Genomic DNA, 14,222 nt, shown 5'->3' on the forward strand with positions numbered 1-14,222 from the left:
TTTCGATATACTTGCCAGGCGTGCTCGGTGAATGATGGGCGTCGGGAAGACTATTACGAAAGTATCACGAAAAGCATGGCTGATCGTGTGATGAGGCGGAGAAATTGAATGTTGCCGGGGAATTACTGATTGGTTCTTTTTGTTTTTGGAGGAAATGAGATGATGGTGATGGTGATGGATGGTTTGTTGATGGAAGTATTTGTGACGGGGTAATGTCTGAGATGACGAAAACCCATCACGAGACGTTATGCGGATGAATTGATGGCTTCAAGCTAACAATTGGGAAGTTTGTGGATTCATTCAATGTGACCTAAGGATAAGCATTGATTTTGTATCCCTTGCTAGGAGTTGAACGATCGAGGCGAGAATGTAGTCCATGGATGCCTGCGTTGGGCACTTGGTTGTTTAGCAAACTGCCTCCTATCTTAGCAAAAAGCTTTCCTACTTACTACTAGTTAGTTAATGAAGGATGATTGTGAAAACAAACAGAAACACTGCAACGTACCCCTTCCCAAGATGCTGTTATACTTGATATACACTGCGTGGGTGCTTCCGACTATCAGTCCAGTCGATTCTGCCCGTAATGCCCCTTTTTTTGCTTTGTTTGCGGCTTTACTGTTTGTCCGTCTGTTTGCCCTAGCCGTGAATCATCGGATAAAAGCTGAGCTGCTTTTTGTTTCGACGCTGCACGATCAGTTTCGATTCACCTTCCACTGCTAGAAAAGACATCAGCAGGGTTTCAACAGCGTCTCTGATAGCCGGCTCACCGGTTCCGCCTCAAAGTCTACATGAAAACAATCTCGTCTTTTTCTTCGTCAAATCTCAACTCTTTTGTTCCAACCATCTCGTACCAGATAACGCAATAGACATCCAATCCAATTCAAACAGACAACCTCCAAACGATGCGCGCCATTCTCGGCCCCAAGCCTCAAGAAAGGCTATCGCTCGTCACGAGTATCCAATTCGTCGTCGAACTCGAGTTTCTCACTCCACCAATCTCTGGCGAGCAAATTGTGCCTGGCCGCGACCGCAGCTCCCACTACTTTGCCTCTGCGCTTCAAGATGCCGGACTCCAAGCTGCGTTTCTCCTAGAATATACGAAAAACGAGAAGTATTCCGAAACCAAAGATCAAGGCGATAACAATGATGATAGCCATGTCACAGACGGTCAAAATCAACTCCCGGCCCAGGCACACGGGGAGAATATCATCAAGACCAAGCACAACGGCGACATGTTCATCATGAGCCCCCAATCGTCCATCCCCTGGATCAAGGCCGGCGCCAAAGACAGCCCTCTCCTCAGATACTGGCTGATCAAGCCCGAGAGCGACATCAGTGGCCACGGCAAATACGAAGCCTGGCATCCAACTGCGCTCACCAGCCCGATCCTGCGAGAATCAGAGGCCAACAATCTGTTTCCGGGGCTCAACACGGCCATCTACACCATCTGGACAGCGCATGCAGCGAGGGTGCATGTCAACGATGGCTGCGGTTTGCACATCCACGTCAGCCCGGCTCTTGTCCCATCTCTCGCTCAGGGGCTACATCAGGGACAACATCACCACGGACAGAGACAGGATCTGACAGCTCTCCAGGTTCAACGCATCGCCACGCTCGTCGTCGTTCTCGAAAACAGTCTGCTCTTTCACCTGTGCTCGCCTCACCGCCGCCAAATCCATAACCAACTCATCGCTGCTTCAAGCCTTGCCTACGCGGCAAACTCTCCCGCTTGCCCCCTCGCAGAAGCCAATCTTCCCCCAAACATCCTCAAAGGCACAGGAGCCGTCGAAAAGGCCATCAAGTTTCTCTGGACAGCCTCCGGCCTCGACCAGGTGCGCCAGATGCTCTCACGTCATCCCAAGGCTCGGGACGCTCGCCCCACAGCCTTGACAATCAACACCCACAAGCACGAGGACGACGGTGTCTCGCACATGCTCGAATTCCGTCATGCGCAGGCTGCTTTCAACCAGGGCTTCGTGGACAACTGGGCACGCCTCGTGCTGACGGTATGCAAGGTGGCCTTTCTGCCGACCGAGAGGTTCAAGCTCGTCGTGGCCATGCTCTAGGAGACGGTGCGGACGACAGCTGGCCCTAGAGAGGCGTGGAAGACGCTGCTCAGAGTCCTCAACGACTTTGCGCCGGTCAACTGGCATGCGCGAAGCAGCGAGCAGTTCTGGGTGGGCCAACTTGCGGTGCAAGATAGGAAGTGAAGAGCCATTCCTGTCTTTCTCCAACGACGCCGGTTTCTTCTGTCTTTCAAACGGTATCAAATCCTCAACTCGGAAAGTTTCGCGCTGGCATGCGTGTAACCACCATTACACACCAAATCAGCAGCCCTTTGTCTTTCCCCAAGAGACTATTCGTCTCCTCATCATTCACCAATTTTTTTTCAGCTGGCTACTTGCATGCTGTTGCAGCAGCAGAAGTGGGCTACGTCAGCCCCAAGGAGTGGCCGCCAGGTACACCGATGTCACACAAAACGAATCTCGCCCGGGATGATAGTAACACTCGGGTCATTAGCATTACGACGATGCCATTTTTTCACATGGGACAGGGATTTTCCATTCCTTCTTATGGTCGTATCCAAATACGGAGGACGCATAGCTGATTCTTTCCTTTTCTCAAAATAGGGGTGCAGCTAGGAGGCCCATCCTTTCATGCACGTAAAAGCCAAGGTTTCCATCACGACTTACAAGTGACAGGGAGAGAAAAAACAAATTCCTATTTCTCCGGGTATCTTCTCTGCGAAGCCAAACTATATAGTCAAATATCAAACAATTCAAATAAAATAAAATAAAAATCGCCTACTCCCCATCAGGCATCATGATGCCTCATCCCCCCAAACAAACAACAGGAGAGTCATGTCCTCCCCCTCGGCCCAGTCTCCACCGAACGAACAAGAAGGGCAAAATCAGCGAACCTTCATAGTACCGTACATCCTGTAGTCCAGCCCCCCCCCCCAGAGAGGAAAAAGGTAAGCCATCAGCCACCCCATATTTTCTCCGCACAGCGGGAGACCTGACTCAAGCAAAAGAGAAGCTTCTTCCTTGGAGCGAAACCTTGGCCCTACTAGGTAGTTGTGGCGCAAAAAAAGAACGCCACGGTCCGGCAAGTTTCCCTTCTTTCTATTTCCAACCCTGGAAACTATTGATTTCTCTTGTTTTCGCAAAAACATGCCTCCAACACTCTTTGCGAAATGAAAGGAAACATTAACCCAAGATGCTCTGGGCTACTCGTTTGCCGGCATTTCAATCCCGACCTTGGCACGGGATGCCCTCAGCTCGTAACTAAGCTGTAGCCTATTCATTCTCTGGGCTTAGGCCTGGATCCGTCTTCGGAGGGCTCCGTAGCGGGGCAGGGATTTGCACAGGTCCGGCTCGGCGATCAGAGAATTCGTTGCTCCGTAATTGGAAATGCACGAGCAAAAGACATGGGAAGCCAAGAAATGAGAATCGGTGCTATTGTCCAATCCTGTTTGAATATTTCCAACTAGTCATTAAATTACAATCGTAAACTCTGGACGTGGTCCCCCTTCATGACTCATAAACAATCAAAGAAACAAGATTACAGCAGGTACCGATATTCGGGGGACAAGTCGCCCAGCTCCGTCCTCTCTTCCTCCGTCAGGTCGGGGACTTCAGTCATGCTGTCTCTCTGCTTATTGGCCATCAAGCAGCCAATTCCGTAAATGGTCGATGCAATCATGGAGATGACTGTAAAGGCAAGGCACACGCCGTAGCCCGTGGTGAACTTGGGCGCATCCTTGGTTAGGAAGATGAAGACGGCAATGATGCCGCCTAGGTTACCGTAGCCAACCTGCCACGCGCTGCCGACGGCACGGCGAGTGTGGCTTCCCAGATTCATGTTGAACCAACAAACGACGATGGGCATGGCAGTGTATGCGCCAGACGTGACGAGGAACAGCGCGCCATACTGCACATCCTTGTTGCTGTGCTCGGCGAGGAGAATGGCAAAGCCGGCAATGGCGATGAACATGCTGACAATGGCAAAAGCAAATCGGTGGCGCAATCTGTCAGACAGGGTAGCAATGAGAAGGGAGAAGCCGAAGGCGGCGGCCCACGGTGGGACGCTGCGCAGCTGAGTTTCCACGGGGCTGTAGTGGAAGGTCGAGATGATCGTGGGAGCAAAGTAGGCATAGCCGTAGGCGGGGACAATGAGGCCAAAGTACATGAAGCCACCGGCAATGACCTTCCAGTCCTTGAACACGTTCAGGATATCCTTGAGCGTCATCTTCTTCACGTGGCCAGAGCCGGTGCCCTGATCAGCGCGGAGGCGCGCTGCGACGTACACGCGCTCGTCCTCCGTGAGCCACTTGGCTTCCTCGGGGAAGTCGGGCAGCAGGAAGTAGAAGAAGAAGCTGACGAAGACGGTGAGACCACCCTCGATGAGGAAGATCCAGCGCCAGCCGTGGTAGCCGCGCAGGCCGTCCATCTTGCCGATGGCCGCGGCAAGGAGACCGCCAAAGGCACCGGCGAGAGTTGTGCTGTTGAAGAAGAAGGAGTAACGTCGCTGAGCCTCGGATCGCTTATACCACATGCCAATGAGGTAGAAGGCTAAGGTGAAAAAGTTACACTGGTTAGCTCGCGACCACACAAGGCGACACCAAAAAGCATGATTGGGAGAAACTTACCTCCCGGAAACATGCCGGTCTCGAAAACGCCGAGGAAGAAGCGCGTGGCGAGCAGGCCGCTGTAGTTCTTGACCAAGCCTTGCATCATGGTGGTAAAGCCAAAGAGGAACATGTTGATGGACAGCCAGACATGGGGCTTGAATTTCTTGAGCAGGATGTTGGAGGGCACCTCGAAGATGCAGTAGGGCACGAAGAAGATGACCAGAGCCGTGTTGTACTTGTCGCCGGTGCCGAGATCCAAATCACCGGCGAGGCCAAACAGCTTTGCGTTGGCAATGTTGACACGATCTAGAGAAATGGTGATGGGATGTTTAGTATGATGTGACATGACATACTATGAGTATGTTCGGTACAGTATGCACATGCAACTCACCCAAGAATGCAAGCAGGTACATGATGCAGAGAAACGGCACGACTCGCATGTCGATCTTCGTCATGAGGCGCCGCTCAGTTGTGTGCGGCGGGCAAACAACCTGGTCGGCAGCAAATGGAACTTCGGTGTGGTGGACATCGGTCGAGTTGCGACCCGAGCCGCTGTGCTTTTCGTCCATTGCTGCGGTCTTGTGTTTGGAAAGACGAATTGAACAATGAGCGTCTCCCTATTTCCAATTCCAAAACAAAACAAGACAAGTTCTTCTTCTTTTCCTCAGCTGCAACTCTGAGAATAAGGGCAAAAGGCCCACGTGAAACAGTGGAGGGAGAGAGAAGCACAGGCTTCGACGTTGGACGTTGGCTGGACGAGGGAACAGGCGAGTGGAACACCAGAGACAAGAGGGATCTGCCGGACCCTATTTGTACTCGGGCTCGGCAGCCGCGTGCTCGTGCTCGTGCTCTCCCAGGCCAGTTCCCCAGGACAGGACATTGGCGCATCGTCGTAAATCCAAGTCAACGGAACAGGGCTAGGTCTCTTAGTCGCAGCCACTTGGGATCGTCCAACAAGCGAGCGACGGGGTGGGCCACCGGGTTCCAGTCTCCAGTCTCCAGTCTCGTCTCGTCGTCCAGGAGGAGCAAGCCGACTAGTAGGTATTTCGGACCGCCCACGGCGTCCACGGACTGTGACTCTGACTGACTGGTACAAGTAAGACTCTGCCTGCCCCAGCTGGCTGCCGTCTTCGCCATCCGGGTCACATTAGTCAAGCTGCGTAAGGCATCCTGGCAGATCGTGGCGCCTGTGGAGCCGCTGCCCTCCGCATCCTGGTCTCTGGCCAGGGATCCCCACGCACAGCGTCGTTGCTGTCACGGTGCCCCAGATTCACCGACTGCCGACCGTCTTTGTTGTGTGGAGAAGCCGTGAGAAGGTCGGGATGCGTTGGGAGATGCTGATAGGGAGCTGATCCGAGCTGACGAGGTACTGTAATGCGCGTGCTCGTCGACGTTATTGGCGGGCATCGAGTACTATCCATGTCGACGACTTGCGTGCGCACAACACCAGGCCCAAACAAGTCGTGAGCGGCTTGTAAATTTCCCGAGGCATCTTCTGCCATTGGCTCTGCACGCCAAGGCCCCGACCCAAGCCATCCCCGCGCCAAAGGGAATCTCAGCCATGAGTCCATTGCCCTTCCACGCCCCATTTCCCCGGGTTTTGGCTCCCAGATTGGTCCTGATGGGCTTCAAACAGCGTGCTGACGGACGTTCTTTTAGCCCCCTTAGCTCTTGTTCTAGCATCCCCTCCTCCCCTATGCCCTATCCTATTTCCTATTTCCTACTCTTTCTCCGCAGCGTCTCGTGGTTGGAGAATTGGAGAATGCGTTCGAGCGGTCCGGACTTGCCCCCCCGTCTTATCCACAAGTCTGGAGTTAGCCAGGATGAGAAATCAATAAATCCGCCCACAGCTTGTCTGGAGTGCGTATTGGTGGGGCGTCTTCCTTGTTGTTGTGATGTGGAAATGTCGACTGGCGACTCATGCATTCTCGTAGTTCGCCTTGTGGGATCAGGATTGGCTCAAACTTAAACAACACAATACAAAGAGGGCGAGAGTCGTTAGTGGACGTTGCAACTTCGCTTCCCCAGAATCGTCTCCCCGCATCTCCACCACCCCGGACTGCCACGAGTCAAACAGCTTGTGAATACCACCATGCCTATTGCTCCCAGGATTGCCAGGGAACGCAGGTACAGCCTACTGTAGACAGAGACCGTCTCTCTGGTCCCAGGGTTGCAGCCGTGCTCTTTCGACACGTGGGAGTGGCGCTTGTTGGCAGCCAATCTGCAGAGTTTGAGCTGGATCATCACGACTCAATGACACCGTCAGCTGCTGTTTGCCGTGGGAAGCAAGCGGTGGGTCGATTCCTAGCCTCAGCTGCTTCTCCAATGACACACGCGGTAGACAAATAGTTCGATTGGGCAATCTATCAATGTCTCCGTTTTCCGTTGCCATGTTTAGATCCCGGCCGGTGCTAACGCTGGTCCATGAAACGCCAAAGATGACCGTCCAGGCCTTTGCAATCAGAGTCGGAGGGTAGCCGCGGCTTTCAGTTTGGAGTACCGACCCAAGCCGTGAGGGCGGAAGATAATGGTGAAATTCGATAGTCATACTTGATAGTCATATTCGCAATTGCCCAATTGCTGAGGGTTGATGCCATTGTCAAAGTCAAATGGTCGGTGGCATCGGCTTCATTGCCAAGCCGGTCGTGGGGGGAGACCATGGAAAGCTTCCGCTCATTCGAATTTCGCAAACGGACCGTCATATTGAATACGAGAGATTGCTCGGTGACTTCAGTGTAGCCGACTTTGTGGAAGAATTTGGAGGCAGAGAGAAGAAAAAAAGGAGGAGGGGAAAGGAGGAGGAGGGGAAAGGAGGAGGAGGCGAAGGGACAGAGAGAGAAAACGGAAGGAGAAGTAAAGGAGAGGGAAACTGGAAGAAAGTGCACAATGTAGAAACCATACAAGCAAAACGCTCTTCTCCTCTCCCCTTCAAACGGCTACGGGCTGATACCCTTCCATTCCGTGCAAGTCACAGCGTCCCAACGGCAGCATCCCATGGAAGCCCTACCATGCAGCCAGCCGCCTTCTTCTCCCATGGCGGGCTGCTGACAGCCGTCGCTCCCCAGTGACAGCTGCATCAGAGACGTGCAAAATGCACAGAGTGGGAGGTCCAGAAAGAAGAAGAAGCCATGGAGAGCGGATAGCAGAGCGGGCAGCTGTTGTCCGTGCTGGGACGGCTGGTCTTGATGATGCCTTCCTTGAGCACGGTTTGCGTTTGCGTCTTCAAAGTGAAGCCTCAACTGGCTATGCAGCTCAACGTCCCGCTGCTTATCAACCAGTTCATGAACAGTCTGCGGCGCCTTGATTCACCTGCCAGGACAAACGCAGACGCGGCATAGCAAGAGCCTCAGCTGACAGCTTAACCTCGCGTTTCTGCAGCCGCCGCTCCCGTCGCCCGTCGCCAGCTGCATCTCCGTCTTCCATCTCAGCTCTTCCTTTCCTCCTCCACTCTCAATTCAATCCAATATTTAGGGCACCTCTTCCCGTTTCTTAGACGTCTACTCTTCCCTTCTTCTCCTCTGATAGCTGCTGTGTCTGCTGAGTGTGCTGAGAAAGGGCTAACGACAACAACGACGACGACATCATTCTCCTAGAATTCCCCCCTGAGCCATGATGGAGACCCGAGAGGCCAGCTACCAACTGGCTTCCACTGATGGCGAAAGGGGACTCATGGAGGCATACAATGTCACGAGCGGGACCAGTGTCACTCCTCCCAGTCAACACGACTCCGGTGCATTTCCCGCCTCTTCGTATGAGCATCGCCCTGGACATTTCCACGACAGCGCATCCCTTGTCTATGCTCAGCGTTCTCCGCTCATCAAAGAGTGCTACGAAGATCAATTTCCTTTGTAGGTAGTCGAACCTGGGCAGCCTGAGAGGCTGAGTGCTGACTTCATACAGCGAGTTGGCCAGAGACGTCCACTACAATCCGTGGTCTCCCAATTCCACCTCGGCGCCTCCGTGGTGTGCTGCCTCACAATCGTCGCCTGGTCTGCTCCTCAACAGCGAATACGGAGGCGCGCCAGCCTTCATGATGGGATACGGCGCCGACAACATCAGCAGCGAATACGAAGCCCAGTTGCCCTGGCCAGAGTCGGGACCGTTTCCCCCTCGTGCAGACGTAGCCAACTACGATGACGACGGTGATCCGTTTGGAATCACCTATTATACTCCTCGGGGTGTAGACGGCGCTCCAGACTCCATCTGCGATCCGAACATGACTCTTCATCCTCTCGCAGCCGGAAACCAAGCGTCGAATCGTTCAACTCAGCAATCAGTGTCTGAAGTGTCGCCCGGCGGTGCCTATTTTCGAACGTTGGGCAGACTAGATTCAGAACAGGCAGCTCCGGTAACGATGCCAGCTCGTGGAGCGGGAGAGCCAATGCTGTCATCTATGATTCCGCAACCACTCGACCAGTCTTTAAACCCGCCGTCTCCTCTCTCCGTCATTTCGCCTCCATCCTCTCTTCCATCGTCGGCCCGCAAGCGCAACATCTCTGTAGCTGATTTCGAAAAGAGCCCCGTTGCCCCTAAGAAACGCGTCATCAAGCCCCAGCTGACAACAAAGGTCGACAACAGCGAAGATTTTGAGATTCAAAAGGACAGCGAATCGAAACCCACGGGCATCTACAAAGCCTATTTCCACAGCGTTGATGTGGCCAGGAGGAAACTGCAACGGCTTCTCGAGCTGTATCGGAAGCCCAAAGAGAGCTGTAGCTTTCCCTTTACTGACGATACGTTTCCTACCAGCGACGACGACAAGATAATCTACATTAGGAACCTGTTTGACGCCATCAACGACTGGTCGCATTTCAGAGAGTGGCCACAGGCTCTCAAGACGGAGGAACGCAACCGAATCATGGATAGCATGCGTCGTAAACAGGCTGGAAGTGGCGATGCAGGAGCAGACATTTCGCTCGACGACATGCGGCCCAGCCAGGAGGAGCTCGAATCCATCCTCCCGCCCCTCCCGGACCAGCAAAAGAAGATCCTGGGCCGCTTGCTTAGCGATCAGACAACCGAGTGGCTTTGTTGGGAGCTCATTGTAAGTAAATAACCTTTGGACCGATTTACAAACGTCCCAGTCCCGTGAGAAACGGGAAGCACGCTGACTCTTTGTTTGCAAATATCAGGAGGCTGCCGTCCAGTCCCAGCAGGGAATTACCCAGATACCGCACTGGTGCGGCGCCGACGGAGCTTAGGAGGCTTACGATTCGTTTGCGCAGCGCGTAGAGGCAATGTGTTATGCTCTGAGGGTGAGTCGTTTGCACCCGAGACCCCGTTTGCAAAAGCCCATCTAGAAAAAGGCGGCTGACAACTTTCTAAGAAATCAAAACAACTCGTCAAATCTCTCCTCTCCGCAGGCGACGGCTGGAAGCTCCGCATCGCCAACAACCCCCAGGGAGAGCTGGGCGTAAGTTTCTTGACTTGACCCCCCTGTATTCTTCTTTTGTTGTCTATGGCCAAGATGCTAATAGATTCGTGGGGAAATAGCACAAGGGCAATAACATGAAAGTAAATATGAACAAGAACCGCAAACTGCGCCAAATCACTCAGGGCACACGAAGTGCCCCCCGCCAGAAGCCCGCACCGAAGCAGTCACAGAAATAATCAGCCCCAAAACCTCGATGAAAGCAGGCTGGAAATGAACGTCATCGAGCTATTTGTTCCATTTCATTCTACTCAAGGAGCGGAAAGAGGAGGCTTATGGACATGGAACCTCCTTTTCACTTTCGCTTTCTCTCCCCTTTTCCCCTCTTCACTTTCACCTAATCACAACGGACATATAGACGAATACTACTGGATGGTATTGCTTTCATCCTATACATGCGGTCGGATTTTCTCCTTTTATTTACGTCATCATCTTTTTTTTCCTTTTGTTCTGGACTCTCGGAGGTATCCATTTATTTGTTTTTCAGGCTGCGATTCTCAGATTGGTTTTCAGGCTGCAATATTTCGGGGTTCTTTTCCGGATAGCCCCTCAGACTGTGTGTTTTCTGGGGTTGCAGAATGAGTTGGACCAGGAACACAAGACTTTGGATAGATCTTTACATTACACGTTGGGACATGGGGGCCACTTCACAGAGGCAGTACCCTTCTAGACCTTTAACATATGTATCAATGGCAACGCGATTTCTTTTTATTCAGAATACATAGTTTACTTACACACTTGACTTAGATTGACTCTGTTGTAGAAATTCGAGGACTGATAAAATTCATTAACATTATTTTAATCTATCGGGGTATCCAAACGCTTTCAACACAACCTCATTACCAAGACTGTCCTCCTTTTTACACACATGACCGTCTCCTTTACTTCTTTTTGGTAGTGAAGCTAGAACGTTCCCATCCGTCAATGGGATCCACGGTGACTTCTTCCACCAGTTCATAGTTGCCAATCCAAGGCATGATCTTGGTCCAGAGCAGCCAGTAGACGGCGCCGACGAAGAGGACACCAAAGCCGACGACACAGTGGATCCAGTAAGGGAGGTGTTCGTAAACACTCTGGCCGTCTTCGGGGGGCACAAACGGCGCAACGACGAGGTAAATGTTGCTGAGAAGGAAGAAGATGACGACTGGGTAGGTGGCCTTGATCGGGGGGTTCCAGTTCCAGCTGGCGCGGTTGCGGTAGAGGTGGATGAGGGCTCCGGCGACGAAGACGTTGATGATGGCGAGGGGGTATGAGATGAGGCTGTTGAAACACACGAGGTTAGCATACATTGTTTACTTACTTTTTCAACGCGGCTATGGCGTTGCAACTTACTTGAGAACAAAGTTGTAGGCATCACCTGCAGGGGGTGCGAGGATGGTGATCATGGTGATGAGCCAGTGCTCAAAGAGACCAGCCAAGGGGGCGTTGAATGGACGGTTGCTGGCCCACAGGCGGGAGAAGGGCAAGACACCCTCTCTGCCGAGCTCCTGAACAAGACGGCCCTGGGAGAAGATGACACTCAAGACGTTGCCAAAGGCAGACAAGGCCACAAAGACGGAGAGAGCCCTCTCGGCGCGCTCGCCAAACATGTTTCGGAAGAGCGAGGCAGCAACCAGTCTCTTGGCCTCGAGAATCTCGGTCTTGGACACGCCAGCAAAGTAGGAGACGTTGGCGAGCATGTACAGGATGGTGACGCTGCCGACGGCCAGGGGGGCGGCGACCTTGAGGGTGCGGGCCGGGTTCTTGGTCTCGCTGAGGGCGTAGTTTGCGTTGCTGTAGCCGATGAAGCTCCAGATGACGTTGTACAGAGAGGTGACGACGCCGTAGGCACTTCCGGTGGTGCCCTCGAAGGCGTTGTGCAGGCAGTTGATCTCCTTGACCTTTTTGATATTGGCCAGCGGCGCGACGATGACGATGATGACGATGCAGATCTTGATGACGCCGAGGACGTTTTGCAGACGGATGCCCCATTTCAGGGCCGTGCCGTGGATCAAGAAGGCCGTCGTGATGCAGGCCACGGCGATGCCTCGCTGGTTCCAGTCCGTGACCTCGGCCCTGGCGGCGTTGAGGATGTATTCCCCAAAGACGACCGAGTTGCCGGCCGCCCAGCCCAGGAGGATGACATAGGTGGTGTACATGCCCGTGACGAGGAAGCGCGGCTTGCGGTAGACGTACTCGAGGTAGTTCTTCTCGCCGCCGTTCTTGGGGAGGCCGGTGCCGAATTCCATGTAGACGGCGGTGCCGGCCCATGCGATGATGCTGCCGGCGACCCACAAGAACAGGGAGAGACCGGTGCTGCCGGAGAGGGCGAGGATGGAGCCGGGGGTTGCGAAGATGCCGGTGCCGATGATGCGGTTGAAGATGAGCATGGAGGCTGAGGGGATGCCGATTTGACGTTTGGCTTCACGAGCTTGTTCGAACTGAGCTGGAGAAGAAGTGTTAGTCCGTGTTATTGCTCAATTTGTACATGTATTTGACGAGGTTTGGACATACTCTCAGTTCCATCCTGTACTGAAGCAGCATCGCTGCCAGTTGGTTGAGCCAACTTGGTGACATCGTCGCTCTTGGGCGAGAAGAAGCCCTTAATTCCCGACATGATTCTTGCCGGTTCACACAACACAGCAAAATGCCGTCAGGGAAACAACAAAACAGACAAGCCCAGTCTCTCGAGTATACCCAAAGACCAAAAGCAAGTGTATAAAACAAGGCCTATATAACAAAAGGCCAAAAGCAGTGATGAATCATTAAATAAAAAGGGCAGGAGAAGGAAGACGAAGGGATCCGTTCTTATTATAGACTTATACGACGAGACAACCACACAATGGTGGATCGAGTCACACACAAGGCAAAAACTGGATCAACGGCTAGAAAGACACCAGAACGAAAAGCAACATGAAGGAAGAAAAGCTTGTTCTTGGGGCGGGGCAGGCCCGCATGGTGCCATCGGGTGCTAAACGTACGCAAAGGGAGCTCCAGGGTCCCCCTTTTTGGGTAGCATCGAGAGGTGTGTGATATTGGAGGCGGCGAATTGGGACTTGGGGACTTGGCGATGATTCTGCCTAGGCTTGGTAAAGGTAAAGAGGCGCAGGCCGTGTCACGCCAAGAGAGAGAGATTGAATTCGAGGCTTTTATGGGACAAGGATTTTCGGTGTTCTGTAGGGATTTCGTTTACAGGTATTTCTTGGAGTTTTTCTTTGTGTGCGAAGAAGCTGATGTTTCCAAGAGCGGGCCATGAGTCGTGAACCCAGAGTACTATGGAGCAAACCTAACTTACTCGTTGCTCCTCTATAGTACAATACAAGTACGTGTAGTCAGGTACAAATCAGTATGTAATAAGATATCTACTATATGCTGGCTAATATTCAAGACGGCATCATGTAAGTCGAAAGAAAGAAAACTACAACATGAGATCCAATGGTGCCATCCAACAACACATCACCTAACGAAACAACAAGCCGATGCTATCCATCTCACCCCTTCACATGCCAAACTAACTCCCAATCCAGGAAAACAACTAAAAGAAGCAACAAGCAACAAGCAAAAAAGCAAAAAAAAAAAAAAAAATAAGCCCTGGAATCCTTCTCGAAACCAAAAAAAAAAGGTGAAGAAAAAAAAGAAGAGACCCGCCACCGAGCACGACATCGGGGCCTTTCCCGATTCTGTCGCGCCCGGACCCGGCGTGGGCCGATGACGCGATCGGAGCTTCTTCCAATCACGTTCTGCCGGCGCTGCAAAATTTGGCCGCCTGATTCCCTTATTCCTTGGTAGCAGTGCCGAGCATGGGCTTTTTTTTTCTCAACAGGTTAGTATTTATCAGGCAATACTCGTAGTAGTAGTTTGCGCCCTTGTGAACGGACAAGGGGGACAAACCCGCCGCTACGGAGGAATAATGGTTGTGTGGCGCTGATGAAGAAGCTTAAGAGAAAATCATGGTGGAAAAGAAGCAAGCCGGAGAGGCTAGAAGCACAAGAGAAGCTCGCCCTCTTCCCGGTCCCCCCTCCCTGGCTCTCGCTCAGGAGGAAAAGAGACACGCTCCGGCAGAAGATGAGCTGTGCAGCTTTGCGGTAAAAGCACACGCCGCGCCAAGCTCAGCTCCTCATTGGCGAGACCGGTCTCTAATGGAAAGAGAAGGGCCGGAATATGGGTACTGAAAAGGTG

The 14,222-nt window shown here is 52.7% G+C and overlaps 6 protein-coding genes across 6 annotated transcripts; 3 read left to right on the top strand and 3 right to left on the bottom strand.

Annotated features, from left to right (window-relative positions):
* Window positions 1-902: 902 nt before the first annotated feature.
* On the top strand, window positions 903-2,210 carry Triagg1_7900 (uncharacterized protein; the record flags this gene model as incomplete). Its single annotated transcript, XM_062902687.1, has 2 exons — window positions 903-2,006; window positions 2,067-2,210. The coding sequence occupies 2 exons, from the start codon at window positions 903-905 to the stop codon at window positions 2,208-2,210; spliced, it is 1,248 nt and encodes a 415-aa protein (XP_062753233.1).
* Window positions 2,211-3,564: 1,354 nt separating this feature from the next.
* On the bottom strand, window positions 3,565-5,202 carry Triagg1_7901 (uncharacterized protein; the record flags this gene model as incomplete). The annotated part of the gene is made up of 3 exons (XM_062902688.1): window positions 3,565-4,574; window positions 4,652-4,939; window positions 5,025-5,202. The coding sequence occupies 3 exons, from the start codon at window positions 5,200-5,202 to the stop codon at window positions 3,565-3,567; spliced, it is 1,476 nt and encodes a 491-aa protein (XP_062753234.1).
* Window positions 5,203-5,536: 334 nt separating this feature from the next.
* Window positions 5,537-6,135, bottom strand: Triagg1_7902 (uncharacterized protein; the record flags this gene model as incomplete). Its single annotated transcript, XM_062902689.1, has 2 exons — window positions 5,537-5,845; window positions 5,908-6,135. 2 exons carry the CDS (start codon window positions 6,133-6,135, stop codon window positions 5,537-5,539), a joined length of 537 nt encoding a protein of 178 aa, XP_062753235.1.
* A 1,107-nt stretch (window positions 6,136-7,242) lies between these two features.
* Triagg1_7903 (uncharacterized protein) lies at window positions 7,243-7,701 on the top strand (the record flags this gene model as incomplete). The annotated part of the gene is made up of 1 exon (XM_062902690.1): window positions 7,243-7,701. The coding sequence occupies one exon, from the start codon at window positions 7,243-7,245 to the stop codon at window positions 7,699-7,701; it is 459 nt and encodes a 152-aa protein (XP_062753236.1).
* Window positions 7,702-8,242: 541 nt separating this feature from the next.
* Triagg1_7904 (uncharacterized protein) lies at window positions 8,243-10,243 on the top strand (the record flags this gene model as incomplete). Its single annotated transcript, XM_062902691.1, has 5 exons — window positions 8,243-8,481; window positions 8,534-9,677; window positions 9,835-9,888; window positions 9,960-10,046; window positions 10,127-10,243. The coding sequence occupies 5 exons, from the start codon at window positions 8,243-8,245 to the stop codon at window positions 10,241-10,243; spliced, it is 1,641 nt and encodes a 546-aa protein (XP_062753237.1).
* Window positions 10,244-10,945: 702 nt separating this feature from the next.
* On the bottom strand, window positions 10,946-12,660 carry Triagg1_7905 (uncharacterized protein; the record flags this gene model as incomplete). The annotated part of the gene is made up of 3 exons (XM_062902692.1): window positions 10,946-11,324; window positions 11,397-12,489; window positions 12,558-12,660. 3 exons carry the CDS (start codon window positions 12,658-12,660, stop codon window positions 10,946-10,948), a joined length of 1,575 nt encoding a protein of 524 aa, XP_062753238.1.
* Window positions 12,661-14,222: the final 1,562 nt, after the last annotated feature.

This window comes from Trichoderma aggressivum (assembly GCF_033847375.1).
Source record: "Trichoderma aggressivum f. europaeum strain CBS 100526 chromosome Unknown scaffold_036, whole genome shotgun sequence".
NCBI classification, from domain to species: domain Eukaryota; kingdom Fungi; phylum Ascomycota; class Sordariomycetes; order Hypocreales; family Hypocreaceae; genus Trichoderma; species Trichoderma aggressivum.